The following is a 15,032-nucleotide window of genomic DNA, read 5'->3' as shown; positions in this document are numbered from 1 at the left end:
GTTCCTCTAACACTGACCACGATCATGAACCCTCTAGGAACTGGTTGAAAGTTGCTCCCTGGTGAGGTCGATAAAGTTCACCGTAGATAAACGAGGAGGTGAAAGAAAAAGATTCAAACACAGCCGTGTAAAAAAGTTCCGACAGTTACAATCCGAGTCTTCGAAATCTGAGAATCAAAGTTGACCTGATGACATCATCGTCCTCCAGCAGGAGCTGGATCCAGGACTCCTACAATCCTCCGACGTTTCTACTCTACAACATTCTGTTTCCGTGGAGACGGGCGGAGAAATGCGTTGACGGACACACACACACACGAGAACAAAATCAGCCTTTTTTTTCATCTTTGAAATGTTCCTGAACCAGAGTGGAGAAGATATCTTTCCTCCACGATGAAGAAAAACAGGCAGAAGCAGCAGCTCTACACAGAGTTCCTTGGATGATAAGCCTTCTAGTTTACTCTCACCTTCTGGCTCAGCTCTGAATACCTTACTAGTCTCTTAAGAGTTGATTCATGTCAATTCAAATTCAACGAGTGATCAATACTGGAGTAGATTCTAAATAATCCCACTAAATAAACGTATTCAGAGTCGATCATCTGGAAATAACTGAATTATAAAATTAACTTTGAATTGACTTCACCAGCACTTAATTGATTTAATAAATTTTCTTATGTAGAACAAGAACGGAAAGAAGAAAGATTTTGTTCTTGAGTGAAGGTACCTCACTGTGTTAGTTGTTCATGGAGGAGGGGGGGGGGGGGGAGCAGGGAAGGGGCGTCTCCACGTCAGAGTTCCTGCATCTCTCGTCAGACTGGTCCACTACTTTGGACTCTGCTTTGGTCACAAGGGTCCGGTCGGTCAGATGGCTTCAACATCTGGTCGGTCAAGTCTGAGGGGGAACAACACCGGGGCGGGGGAGGGGGGTACGATCCAGGAGGGGGCGGGGCTTAGCCGTGGAAGGTGGCTGACAGGCCGTTGTTAGCTGGGTTGAGCGGCGAGCGATCTGCGCCGTCGCTGGGCCGGCTGTACTGGCTGACCAGGGACTCGTCCAGGTTGACCTCGGTGGTCAGAGCGCTACTTCCAAAGAGGTCCTGGTCCGGGTCAGCGTCCTGGCTGCACAGTTTACTGTCGTGGCAGAGGGACGCCTGGCTGGCCGCACGCTTTTCTTCCAGGTCACTGACGGACACACAGACAAACCTTCACTCACTGATCATGACAAGCTTATTGTTTAAAATGTTTGAATGAGTTCCCTCTAGTGGTCACATTAGGACTCACAGTAACCTTCTCATGATGGAAATAAACATTTAGATTTATTTTGTTGTTTGTTTTTTAGTTACTGAAATTAATGTATAATAATTAAATATTATTTTTAAATAAATAAAAGTTACCAAAATCGAATTAAAGAAGACCGAAGAATAAAATTATAAAATGCAATAACTTACTATCACCTTCGAGTGTAACAAACATGGGAAGAAATATGTGGAAAAAATGTATACTTATTTTAATGTATTTTTTAATAAGTACTTACCACATTCAATTATAATCAGTAAAATATTTTACCATAACAAGCGATATTATAAGAATTGAAATCGTTTTAATAAGCTAATATTTTTAGATATATTTGGAATAAAATGTGAAAATAAATAATAACAATTCTCTGTACATGATGGACTTAAAGAAGATGAAAATCCATGTAGTCAAATTCATAATTTGTTTTTCATTTGAATAGCTTCACAATACAAAAATAAATATTTGAATAATTGTTTAAGTATTTAAAAATAGTGCAAGTGTCAAGTGTGCGACAGGAAAAATAGAAAAGTGTTAGACGTTAGCAGCAGCATCGTGCAGAAGGACAGGATGTTAGCGACTGAATGTGTTAGTATGAGTCACGTGGACGACTCTCGTTAAATAATCAGGATTTCATCTTCAAGTCTGACTGACGCACGAGAGGATTGAGGGAAGATTCACTGACGGACATGAAAGGAGATTCTCACCGTTGATCATCATAACTCTAGAGAAAACCCGAAAGAGAAGAACTTATTTAAGATTATTCTGTTTTTGCATGTTTAATAGTCACTCCTAGATCTTGGGTTTGATGATTGACTGACAAAGTACAGAGAACAGAGAAGAAGAGAGAACGCTGGGTGAGCAAACACACAGAGAGGTGGAGACTGTAGAAAATGAGGTTAACAGGAGAGATAATTTGAGAGATTATGAGCTGTAAATGGAAAACACAAGAAGATGCGTAACAGAGAGAAAATCTCAATCTTTGGACACGTGTAACTGCCCTGTCACTTTTATGTTAGTTCCTTAACACAAGTTGGATCTTTCAACTGAATCCTGAACCTTCCAAACATCTAAATTCACTCTCAGTCGTGACCAGCGGGTTAGCAAGAAGAAGCAGTGATGGAGGGAGTGAAAAAATAAATCTCAGCATACCTTTCTAGAGATCTGGAGGAGCAGGCATTGGGGAGAGCAAGGCACAACAGATCAGGGGAAGCAGAAAGAAGCAAAATAAAATCAGCAGATTTTTCTAAAAAAAAACAAAGTAACTGAAGAGGAAAGAAGCGTCGAACCTGTACTCGCCGAACGTCTCGTCCTTCATCGGTCGAGCTTCAGAGTCCATCGGACCTTCTTCTTTGTCTTTTACTGCAGAAGCAGGAAGTTAGAAGAGGCGCACGCTGGTAGATACATGTTAGTCGCTAGACTCACCTGAATACTTTCCACCTTTACTTCGACTGATGAAGCAGAGGATGAGCAGGAAGAGCAGCAGCAGGACGACAGCGCTGATGACACCAATGAACCAACCCTGAGTGGCAAAGCTCTGCTGCACCTCCGTCACTTCTGGACACAGAAACGCTCGTCTTCAACATCGATGACCTCCATTTTTTATGAGCATAAAGGAAAGATTACAGTTCTCATGGGAAGAATCACTCAGATCTATTTCAAGTTAGACTCCCAGAGGACATGTGTGTCTGGGGACTCACCACTTCCTTCGATCTGGATTTCGTTGTCCCAGATGGTTTTGTTGCTGTAGGTTAAGCGCAGGTGGTAGTCGGACCCCGGCACGAGACCCTGTAGCTGATAGAAGGACTGTGCAGAGTTCACATTGTCCACGGTCATCCACGAGCCACCTGAGGTCACACAAGAGAGTTTTCAACTGATATTTATTTTAAAGAAATATTCATAAAAAGGAGAAATAAAATGACAAATGTAACTCTTAAAAAAAAAAAAAAAGTTTAAGAAGTTACATTTAAAGTTGATCTATTTGTAAATAAGACACAATAAGAACAAACTAAAACTTTGCAAATCATTTCCACAGGGCCCCCCTAAATATAGATAGAGTATGTGGCCCCCAGGCAGCACTTTGCCCAGGTATTCATAAAGCATTGTAGTTTAAGTTTAAGACCCACTACAGAAGCTGAAAAGATCTGGACTCTTACTTGTCATCTGGCAGAAAAAATGAAAGTGTGAAAGTATGATTACTCATGTCTGTTTAGGGTTATTATAAGTTTGCCTTTCTCTAGAAACCTTCAAAACTCTACAGTGATGTTGACAAACGGCAAGTATTAAAAAGAGTTCATGGAAAATGAGTCACAGTTACTCACTCTGCAACCAACGTTTTCAAACAAAATGGCTTGTAAATAGTTGTTATTAAGGGTTACATTCTGGACAACACAAGAAGTACCGTTCTTCCTGAGGTAGTGGATCTGAAAGTGGACGTTCCGGTGTCTCTTCTTGGTCATCCAGCTGAAGTTGGCGTAGTTTTCTCCCACACTCACGGAGATGTTTGCCGGAGGAGCTGCAGACACAATCCCAGTCAGTGAGGACTAACACCCTCTTCCTCCGACTTTTGTCAAACGTCTCACCTCCTTCCAGCGTGGTGGCGCCCTCCTTGACGATGGCCTCGCCCTCCCCTGCAGCAGTGCTCCCCCTCAAGTAGAAGCGGTAATGATTCTGGCGGTCCAGGCCCGTCAAGGTGAGGTGGGTCACCGAGGGGTCCACAATAGGTTGCTCCTGGATCGGGCTGTTGTCGCTCTCTACAACTGAGCACACACGTGAATATTAAACCTGACCTTCTGGATGGAGGGACTGAAGAACTCACTGCGCTGGTACTGAAGCTTGTACCCAAGTAGGATGCCGTTGGGTTGGCTGGGTGGCGTCCAGCGGAGCGTCATCTCTGACTCAGACGCACTGTCCAGGATCAAGGAGTCAGGGGGACCAGGAACTAGACAAGACAAACACAGTGCATCACAAACCAAGACTCTCTTCCTTTCAAGTGACTTGAGCTCCATCTCACCTCCCTGTTCCGTTTTGAAGGTCAGGGGCTCACACTGGGGTCCGTCTCCTTTGCTGTTGAACACGCCGACTGCCAGAGTGTAGTGAGAATACGGCTGGAGTTCACTGATCACCTTCCTCTGCTCGGTGGCTCCGGTCTCCATCACGAGGGTGGGCTCTCGAGCACGTCGGTGCCTCTGGTGGCCCTGGGACCCCGTCCGGGTCAAGTAGATCTGGACACGTCGATAAAATTAACTCGTCACAAAAGGACAAAGGTGAGCACAGTGTTCACAGGGGGACAAAAATGAGTCATAAACGCCCATATGTGTGTAGAACATTGTCCTGAATTGATGTGGCCAGAGTTGAATTATATGCTTAAGTAAAAATGTTTACGATAACTTCCAAATGAAATTATCAAATTTACTTTTTCTCATTTTGTGGGTTTAATAAAAAAATGTTCAACGCTGACTCTCTTTTTACCCCTGTGTGAAAAGTTCTGTCTACATTAAATTCAGTGTTTTCAAGGCGTCCAGCCTGACACGTACCTTGTAACCCAGCAGCCGACCCCGAACGGTCCACTTCTCCACGGGGGCCCACGTCACTTCGATGGTCGTGCTGTTCAGGAGTTCCAATGTGACATCCAGCGGGGCCTCCAGTGGGACTGAAAGACAGACTCGGTGAAGGACAAGGACACAGGTCCTGACAGGTCATTGCGCCAAGACGTACCATCTTCTCCCGAGTAGCCTATCACAGGTTCTCGGTTTGGCCCCTCCCCCTTCTTGTTGACAGCCTGCACTTTGATCTCAAAGGCGGAGTAGTTTCCGGTGCCGGTGACCATCAGCGGCGGCGCCGTGGTGTTGTTGCTGTGCCACTCAGGTCCTTCTCCCACGACACGCCTCCACATGACACGGTACTTGAAGTCGGGCCCATTAAAGTTGCGCTGATCCATTACCTGTACGGTGAACAGTTAGACAGAATCTGAGCAAATGTGCGGCGCCATCACGACGTCTTTACCTCCCAGGTGATGAGTAGCGTGTCGGGGTCGATGGACTCGCTGCGGATATTTTCAGGATTCATGTCGGGAGCTGGAGGAGACCGAAGAGACCGCTTATTATTTCAGAGACAACTTGGGAAATACTTTTTTGAAGGAACATCTCTTACCCTCTGCATCTACAGCATGGATATCTGACGGCCTGCTGGGGGCGCTCTTCCCCGCCTCATTAATTGCTGTGACCCTGAACCGGTAGGACATGAAGGGCCAGAGGGAGAGATGGGTGCGCTGAGTGTTGCCGCTGACTCTTTTTAGCTCCTCCCACTCCAGATCCTCAGCTCCCTGGTCTTCAAACTCCACCAGGAACTCTGTAATGAACATGTGAGGTAAGACTTGAGTCACAGATTCTAGTGACTTAACATTTATCAAATTTTCGATTTCAAGTTTCTTTTTTTAGTTTAAAAAACAACTTTGTGCAGCAACAGGCTGAACTTTTGGAATATATCATGTTAATTAGAAGTTTCTAGTGTTTTTTTTAACATTTATATCATCAAACGTCTTAACTTGTTTACTAATTAACAGAAATACTAATTAGTTTTAGCTTGATTCAATTTTGTTCTGGTTTGTATGAACTTCGTTGAAGAATTTCTGTCCATCAAATCTTGGAAGCAACTTGATCTATTTAATGAAAGTTTCTAAACAAAACATCAAACAGAAAACACAGCAAATACATAAAACTTTAGATTTAGTTATTTTATTTTTTTATTCCTACTTTAATGTAACTGTTACACATTATTTATTACATTTTAATTTACATCTATTTCATTCATTCTATTTTTTACTGTAGCCAAAATACCTGTTTGTTTTTACAATACTGGTAATAAATGTTTCTCTGATTCTGACTCAAAAATAGCTCTTGATTAAAATGTCATCGTCTGGACCTTGAACGGGACTCTGGTGGTCGTCTCCTGGCGTCCAGCTGAGAGTCATACGTCTGTGTTTGGTCTCACTGATCTGGAGGGCTGAGGGGGGGTCCGGTCGGTCTGAGGGGAGAAAAGTCATTATCTTCATTATGATCATCGTGTCGTCAGAGCAGGTCGAGGTCAGAGATCTCACCGTAGACCGTGAGTGTGTTGTTGACCTCTGCCTTGTCCATGTTGGTGATGGCCTGACACGTGTAGAGGCCTTCGTCCTCCGGCGCCGCGTTCACCACAATCAAGTCCGGACCCTCCATTTTATACCTGAGGAGACGGCGAACGTGAGTTTATCATACATGTGGAGCTGCAACGACTGGCTGTCTTACTTCTCATCGTTCCTCTTCACAAACAGCTTCTGCTTGTTCTTCCTCCACTGGATCAGCGGCTGGCCCAGTTTGGGGTCTGCGACGGCCAGACAGGTGAAGATGGCGGTTTTCCCCTGCTGGACTCTGAGGGTCTGCACCGGCGACAGGATGACGGTGCGATCTGCCGTGCGAGAGTCAGAGGGTGAGAACGAGATCTGGCCTCGGTGAAGGAAGACTCGGGAGGGGTCTCACGTGGAGAGGGACTTACTGAGGACCTGAAGCTCGGCGCTGATGGACAGGTTGGTGTTCTGAAGTGAGCAGGTGTACAGACCCATGTCGTCATGGCTGACATTCCAGATCTCAAGACCCCCGGTGGTTAGAAGGTTAATTCTGGCATCAGCTAGCAGAGAGGAAGTGCTGCTGCTCTCCCTGGAACACACACACAGACAGATACATCATCCTAGAATATCATTCATCTCTAAAATGAATTGGCAAAGAAATAACATTGTGTAAGAGCAAGTCTAAATGGTTTTATATTAATTAAAAGCTAGTTTGACGGTTTTGTTTTACAATTTACTAAACTATTTAAACTTTTAAAGTTTAAAAACCGATTAATTAAGGTCAGAGAGTGAAATTCTGTTGCTGTTCATATGTTAAATAGTTCAAATCTCTCAGTTTGATCATTCATGTTTCTTTTATTAAACATACATTGTATATGATAATAAAGCTAAAACTCACATTAATATTTAATAAATGCATATAATTCATGTTTTACTAAAAAAGAAAGACAAAATCACTCACATTCACAAGAGTTAAAATTTAAAATGAGAGCATCCAGAACCAGCGAGTGGACACAGACTCATTATATCACAGATGCAGCATCATGATAATTTATGCAGATGAAGTCGCCCACACAGACACAACAGCGTGCAGGGATTAAGAGAAATGAATAAAACAATGCAAAAGAGGAAGAGATGGTTGAAGCTGAACGCCAGCAGAGATTTACCATTTAGGGTGTGACGGTGGAGACACATGGTCTCAAGAAAAGGCAAGAAAACTTAATCTCTTAAATTCCTAATCTGTGTTAATTCCATTAATCTAACTCTGGATTATATAGATTAATTAGCCAGATTAATCTTTTCTTTTCAGGTGGTCATAATGTATTATTATCTTCACGTTGGGGTACACAAAAGAAGATTAAAGTGGAGATCAATCAGTGGTTTAGTTCGAGGGGTGAACAGGAAGTGATGATGGGGGGTCTCACCATGTGACCTTGGGTTTGGGGGATCCAAAGCTCTCACACTCCAGGAGGGCGTCGCTACCCTCGATGAAGGTGTAAGTGACAGAGTCGTCCGTCAGGATCTGAGGAGGAAGTTCTGAGAAGCACACACACCAGTGAGGCTCGGTCACACACACACACAAACACACACACACACAAACACACACACACACACAGACATCAATCTGACTCACCCACGACGTAAACGTTGGCGTTGATGACGATGCCTCCGTGTCTGTTAGACGCCCGGCACTGGAAAACGGCCGTGTCTGCGTAATTCACATCCCTTAGAATCAGAGACCCACCAGAGGTCAGAGTTCGCCGGGGCTCCTTGTCAGTGGCTGAAGAGAGAACTGAGGTCAGAGAGTGTGTGGGTTTGTGTTGATGTGTCTGACTGTACATGTGCTCACATGATAGTGGGACTCCGTTGATGGTCCAACTGATGACTGGTGTCGGGATCCCATCAGCCTGACAGTCAAGCCTGACCGTCTCGCCAGGAGCGTACAACTGACTGATCGGCTCTTTTGTCCAGTAGGGGGCAGCTGTGAGACACCGAGTCGTTACTGAGATACTTCATCTCTCTGATCATCCATCCATTTCTCTGATCTCACATGGTTTCTATTCATCCACCCATCCTTCTTCTCATCACAGTTATGACTCAGATCATCCATCCGACCTTTACACACTCGTGTCCCTCCTCCTACCTTCCACAAAGACGGAGTAGGTGTGTGTGATCTTCCCCTGAGAGTTGGAGGCGATGCACTGATACTCTCCGGTGTCGGCCTCAGAGATGTTGGTGAAGATCAGACGTCGGTCAAACATCTCACGGGAAGTCCGGTACTCTGACATCTCGCCATCTTTCCGAAGCCAGGTCACTTTTGGAGTCGGCCTGCAGGTGGAGGAGAAGAGGAGGAGTCAGAAAGTGAAGGAATGTAGGAGATGTGGAGGTGATGGAATGATGCAAGGGGGGAGAAACAGGAGGGCACATGGGTTTGTTGCCAGGACCCCTCTGGGGGGCTAACACACTCACAGGCCTTGGACGATGCACTCAAGCTCCAGCGTCTGACCCCGGAGAGCCTGGTAAGTGCTGTGGCCTCCAGACGGTCTCATCATGTGAGGCCTCCGATTCCGCAGTACAGAGTTCGCTGAGGGAGGAGAGATGTTCAGGTGTATTCCTGACTGTGTTTGTTTGATTCAGGTCCAGGTATGTGAGTGGCCTGGTTTCTAGGGAGGGGGGGGGGTATATTGGCAGAATTCTGTTGACTCTTGACAAAGTCGTAACTGCTTTCATTTAAAAAAATAAAATAAAATAAAATATGTACAATATCAGCTTTAAAAGCTGCTGGAGTCCACTGTATCCTCTTGTCCTCAGTCATTGCCAGGATCTCACATCGTTCTTTTAGCTGCGTAGGACGTAATGACCGTTGTTAACTAGTGGCCAGATGTTTTATTGCAACACAGACATAATCAACTCCTTTAATATTTTTAAATGAACGAAATCAAATTGTTTTTATTTTAGTCACATTTTGTTTAAATATAAATCATTAAATAACTATGACAAAAATAAAATATGATTTGAAAGTAATAAATGAAAAGTGAAAAAAGTTTTGGTGGAATTAAACCACAATGGAACAGGTGTAGAAACTCTCATAAAATGACTTGGCGGGCTGGATTTAAGCTTGAGCTTGAAAATAATGTAGTAGAACTTTGTAGTCATTAGTTCAGACGAGGACATGCTGGTAGAAGTGAGAATTTAAATCTAAATACAGCTTAGTCTGCTGGTTTGTAGCTTTGATTTGGTCCCAGAGAACGTTCCGGTGCACTTAGGATCCTCTGAGCGGATTAACAGAAGAGACCAGTGAGGATCTAAAACTCAACCGTGACCTGGGACAATGTGGATTCTAAGACCTGGTTGACGGGTCAACACTCAGGTTTCATGCATTTAGAGTGTGACACGCACACTTGAACAATTTCACACCCTATTTCTCACCCAGAAAATGACATCTCTATATATACCAGGCAATCATTTTCCTAAACCAAACGAACAATTGCTTCTTTCTAGCTCCACAAGCTACTGTAGGACATTTATGAAATTCATCATGGAGACATTTTCCGCCCATAAATAGATAATATATCATAAATAAATCTTCTGAGAATCTGGAGAAATAGATAACTTTTTACTGAACACAGTTGCATAAAGTTACAGCCAGAGAGTTTAGCACTATCAATTCAACAAGAACTTGAGACACTCACTGCGGGTGACGGTCAGAGAGGTGGGTTCCTTCGCCAGAATGGTTCTGGTGGCCAGGTACTGCACATTGCAGGTGTAGTCGTTTCTGGAGTCTTTGGGCTCAAGGTGGGCGAAATATAAATTACCATCTTTCCCCGCCATCACTCGCTCGCTCAGCGCAATGTGGAGCAAACCTGCGGACACACTCGGGTCAGAACCGGACAAGAGCGAACAGCAGGAAGTATATAGATAAACGTAGGAGTAAAGAGGAGATAAATAAATGCATGAGGCGGTTTGATAAACACACAGAGCTCTAATGTTCTGGAGTGCATAGCGGCGGCAGATTTACGGTCAGCAGGAAGTAATGGAGGTCTAATAAACTCACTCCGGTCCATCCAGTGAATGATGGGCTGCATGGAGCTCTGAGGGGGGTTGCAGTTGAGCACCAGGCTTTGCCCCTCCTCGCCCTTCACATTCAACTTCTTCTCCTTCTGCTGCGAAGGAGGCACTGCAGGAGGGAACATTACAAGTCAACAGAGGAAGAGTGGCAGGTTTGAATCCCCACTGGAGGTGTCATCAAGAAGCAACTCCCCCTAAGCCCCCCCTGCTGGATAACAATAACCCCAGAGGAGCGGCTTCATGACATCAGCTGGAGAGCGTTTCTCAGGAAACGGTTGTCAGGGCAACAGGCTCACAGGTGGATGATGCACAGAGGTGCCGGCTGCCTGAGGGTTCTCGTGTGTGTTCAGGCCTGGATGTGATTATGTTCTGGGTGGTGGAGGTCTCAGTGGGAGACTGGTGAATGAGCCTGAAATCCTGAGCTATTAATAACATGTGCAGAGACACGTGAGCATGAAGCTGGCAAAGAAAACTTCACTTGATGGGCTACAGGTTGTTGGCCTGGACGTCTCGCTTGGCCGGAATTACTGTTTATTCATTTTGGCAGCAGAGTTGGTGCACTTCCATGACATCTTAGAGACATTTTACTTCTATGGGAGCAACAGCTGTGTCAATAAAACATTAAAACTTTACACTTTGCCTCACATAAATATTAACTTTTTTATATCAGCATTGAAACAAAATGATTTTAAAACAGAATGTTTAATTTTAAGGGTATAAATTCCTTTCAAATGTTAAAACCTTTTTTAATGATTCAAATGGAAATAAAAATAGAATATTTTCCAAATAAATATATATATTTTTAAATTTAATATCAATAATTAAATAAAAAAATACATTTTCTAAATTCAAGGTAAATTCACCAATATAACATTTTAATAATCAATATAAATGGCTGTAAAAAACAATATTGATTTAAAAATAGAATATCAATCTCTGCGTGCAAAAGAAAATAACTTATATGAAAATATTCAATTTTATAAAAATGAAATGTGAAAAAAGTATTGAAACTTTCACTATTTCAATCGGGCTGAATCAGAAGCTTTAGCAGTCACATGACCACATGCTCACCATCAACCCGGAGGACGGCGTCGGGAGAGACTGCGGTCCCGAGCACGTTGGAGGCGAAGCAGGCGTACTTGCCCTGGTACCTCTTCAGGGAGTCTATGGTGTTGCTGAGCGTGAAGAAGGCGTAGGAGCCGGTGCTCTCTGACACCTTCAGCTCCGTGTCGTTGCTGGGGTCGAACTCTTCTCCGTCTTTGGTCCATCGGAAACTTAAATCAGAAATAGAGATGATCAGACGAAGAAGTAATTGGAGCATCGTTCCCACTTTGCATCAGTGTTCCAGTTCATCATGGTTCCAGCTGACCGCCCGACTGACTTACTTTAATTGAAATTCTCAATTTTACTTGGCAATGAGCCGTTTTCTCCTTCAGCAAACACTCAGGAGATTGCCTGAGGGTCTAATGGTGTTTATCCGGCTGATGGAGGAGGACTCAAGGAGAAACTTGTGATTTATCTTTTTGGATTTAATGCGGAAAATATGTCCGAGCCAGTTAGAGAACTGTGTAGATGTCGGTGTTTGCGGTGACTTACATGGGAGGAGGGTTTCCAGAGGCTTCACATCTCATGACCAAGTCTTCCACGCTGAAGACGGTGACAGACTCCGGCTGAGTGACGATGACCGGAGGCCTGTTGACTGCAGCACACAAAGATTCAGAGAGAGAGCAGAGAGACCGTCATGAGGTGCAGTGATACAGGGGAGCGAGAGTATGGATCTGTAGAGGAACACAAAGCAGATTGTCTCTCAACAATGTGATCAAGAATCCTCCGGTGGAGGAAATGAGCTCCACCATGATCCGATTGAGGCTGTGATGATATTTGCAGGAGAGGAGGGGGGAGACGAGAAGCTCCTCACACACAGGACTAAATTACTCTAGTTCAGAGGCGGATGCCGGAAAATGAGTCGTCACCAGTGTTTACAGTCGCTGTGTCGAGAGTTAGAGTTAAAAGCACTTACGGTCGGAGATGTGGTCTGTTGGTCCACAGTAGCCGCAAGAGGAGAAAGAGAGAGGAAAGATGAGGAACAAGTTTATAATTATGACCAAAGCCAATAATGTCACCCTTAAAACTGACCCATGAGGGGGTTCTTACCTCTGTAGACAGCAAAAGACCCTCAAGAGCTCAACTAGATAACGCAAGGCAGCTGGTCATAATGTTTATTTGGATTAACATTAAGTTATGTGGATTAAAATGTTAAATATGGTGGTTTGATAAGAAGAACATAATTTTTTAACTAATAATTACTTCTTTTTTTTTTATTACAAACAAAGAAACATAATAAGACACATTTTATTTTTAATGAAATAAAAAGAAACAGTAATAAAAAAGAGAGAAAATGAAATTTTAGTAATTGAATCGTAAAATAATAAAACCGGATCAATTTCCCAGTGACTGATGGGCAGCGGTGTCGCTCGTCGCCTCGATCCTAACACGTCTCGTTATTGATCCGTCGACTCGATAATTTAAATCCAGAACGACAGTTTGACCTTTTTGACCATCTTTGACCTGCTGCTCCTTGTCCTGCTCATCATCATCCTCACCCCGCCCTCTCACCTCCGTCTTTTGGGAGCCTCAGATTTACGAGGGTTTTGAGTTACGAGTGGGCAGAGCTTTAAGGTGACGTGGACAAACCCACCGCAGGTTTCCTTTGTTAGTTCTGACTGTTGATGAAACAACTCGGGCAAGGAGCTGGATCGATACCGGGACCGATCGATTGGTGGCGAGGATCAATTACTGTGTAATTAGACGCACTCCAACAAGCTGGAAGAAGAATCCTGATCCCGATTCATGAATCATTATCCAGGTCACGTGAGCATATGATCACACAAAGTGACTACATGTACGAATTGTGTTCTTGCTTTTGAAAGTGTGACCTTGAGCTGTCATTGTCGTGTCAGTGTTCCATACTCACAGTTGGAGGGGATGTGTACGGCTGCCTGGGCAACAAGGGGAAGGAGGAGCAGGAGGAGGCTGCACCGCCCCCTTCTGCCAACCGGCTGCTGCTGCGTGTGAGCCATCGCTCAATGTCCCATTCACACACACAAGGAGAGAGAGACGACACACACTCGAGTTTGAGGAGACGAGGCCTCGGGTCGGTGTGAGTCCGGTCCACGCCCTCCTGCTGGTCTGTAACATAAAGAGAAGAGAGGGAGGTCATTGGAGGATGAGGGAGAGGGAGGGGGTGGGACCATGTGTCCGGACGGGACGAGCATGTGGTCAGACCTACGACCAGAAAGATGGTTTTCTATACATTTGCTTAATCATCACAGCTCCATATGGAGACACCGGGCACTAGGCCAGATGGAGGAGAGTCCCTGGGAGAACTTCACCCCCCCCAACTTAGATTAACGTGTGAGAGTAGACCAGGAGAGAGAGCTGATAACAAATCTTCAGATCCGCACCTGATTATCTGCTGAAAAAATCGTGTCACATATCAGTGGAGTTGAGAGCGAGCATGCTGCTGGCTGGACCCACTCTCCATCTGGACCCTTGGAACCCATTCTGGCTATAACATAATGGTTTTCCTGCCATGAGGTGGCCTGCAGAGATGATGAAGATGAGAAACACACACACCAACACACCAACACATCATCCCAATACACACACACATCCTCAACATAGAACCAGAAACACACACATCACCTCAACACAAAAACACACACACACCATCCCAACAGAGAAAGGTATAAACCACCCCAACACAGAAACATAAACACACATGTCACACAAACACACCATCTCAATACACACACACCACCTCAACATAGAACCAGAAACACACACATCACCTCAACACAAAAACACACACACACCATCCCAACAGAGAAAGGTATAAACCACCCCAACACAGAAACATAAACACACATGTCACACAAACACACCATCTCAATACACACACACCACCTCAACATAGAACCAGAAACACACACATCACCTCAACACAAAAACACACACACACCATCCCAACAGAGAGAGATACAAACCACAACACAGAAACATAAGCACACATGTCACACTGACACAGAAACACAGAAACACCCAAACTACCTTAAAACAGTAACACACATACCACTTCAAAGCACAAACACACACACACCACCTCGACACAGATATCATAGTGTGGTGAAATTCCAGCAGAAATGCAACAGAGAGGCGAGCGGGCTGAACACGACAGGGGGGCTGAACCCATGATTATTTATGTTTCTGCTAATTAAGAGGACATTAATGAACACACACAGGGTTTGTTGAAGACACAAATGTTGACTGGCTCACATGAGAGGACCTTAATGAGGCGATTTAGTTGAACATCAGAGCTGAATGTACCTCATGCTTGTCTTGTCAGGAAAAAACTGGGGTTTGAAGGGGGGTTGGAGCACAACAAGAGGGGATGAAGGGAGGGAGCAAAAAGAAAGGAAGACAGGTGAGGAAAGAAGGCATGAAAAGGGGTTAACAGCTCTGACTCTAATCCTATCAATCCGCTGCACACAGACACACGTGCTGCTTTTCCAAT

General features: G+C 44.4%; 1 protein-coding gene across 2 annotated transcripts in view; it reads right to left on the bottom strand.

The window, feature by feature from the left end:
- Nucleotides 1–947: 947 nt before the first annotated feature.
- The window catches only part of l1cama (L1 cell adhesion molecule, paralog a), a 36,967-nt gene continuing 22,882 nt past the window's right edge, over nt 948–15,032 (bottom strand). The window contains exons 3-30 of one of the 2 annotated variants that reach the window (XM_087781232.1): nt 13,434–13,648; nt 12,480–12,494; nt 12,056–12,158; nt 11,531–11,733; nt 10,446–10,568; nt 10,084–10,254; nt 8,861–8,975; nt 8,535–8,719; nt 8,241–8,372; nt 8,025–8,171; nt 7,816–7,927; nt 6,820–6,980; nt 6,573–6,732; nt 6,386–6,510; nt 6,211–6,312; nt 5,440–5,637; nt 5,293–5,363; nt 5,005–5,230; nt 4,824–4,939; nt 4,301–4,511; nt 4,106–4,228; nt 3,870–4,046; nt 3,689–3,802; nt 2,988–3,134; nt 2,713–2,844; nt 2,577–2,649; nt 2,440–2,451; nt 948–1,176 (exon numbers count right to left, since the gene is read on the bottom strand). In XM_087781232.1, coding sequence (XP_087637358.1) covers nt 948–1,176; nt 2,440–2,451; nt 2,577–2,649; nt 2,713–2,844; nt 2,988–3,134; nt 3,689–3,802; nt 3,870–4,046; nt 4,106–4,228; nt 4,301–4,511; nt 4,824–4,939; nt 5,005–5,230; nt 5,293–5,363; nt 5,440–5,637; nt 6,211–6,312; nt 6,386–6,510; nt 6,573–6,732; nt 6,820–6,980; nt 7,816–7,927; nt 8,025–8,171; nt 8,241–8,372; nt 8,535–8,719; nt 8,861–8,975; nt 10,084–10,254; nt 10,446–10,568; nt 11,531–11,733; nt 12,056–12,158; nt 12,480–12,494; nt 13,434–13,539 — 3,789 coding nt within the window. In that variant the 5' untranslated portion in view covers nt 13,540–13,648. The remainder of the gene's footprint in view (nt 1,177–2,439; nt 2,452–2,576; nt 2,650–2,712; nt 2,845–2,987; nt 3,135–3,688; nt 3,803–3,869; nt 4,047–4,105; nt 4,229–4,300; nt 4,512–4,823; nt 4,940–5,004; nt 5,231–5,292; nt 5,364–5,439; nt 5,638–6,210; nt 6,313–6,385; nt 6,511–6,572; nt 6,733–6,819; nt 6,981–7,815; nt 7,928–8,024; nt 8,172–8,240; nt 8,373–8,534; nt 8,720–8,860; nt 8,976–10,083; nt 10,255–10,445; nt 10,569–11,530; nt 11,734–12,055; nt 12,159–12,479; nt 12,495–13,433; nt 13,649–15,032) is intronic. The other variant, XM_087781233.1, reaches the window with a different exon arrangement.

Source organism: Callionymus lyra, chromosome 19 (assembly GCF_982586985.1).
Source record: "Callionymus lyra chromosome 19, fCalLyr1.hap1.1, whole genome shotgun sequence".
Classification (NCBI taxonomy): Eukaryota; Metazoa; Chordata; class Actinopteri; order Syngnathiformes; family Callionymidae; genus Callionymus; species Callionymus lyra.
This window is presented reverse-complemented; position numbering and strand designations above follow the sequence as displayed.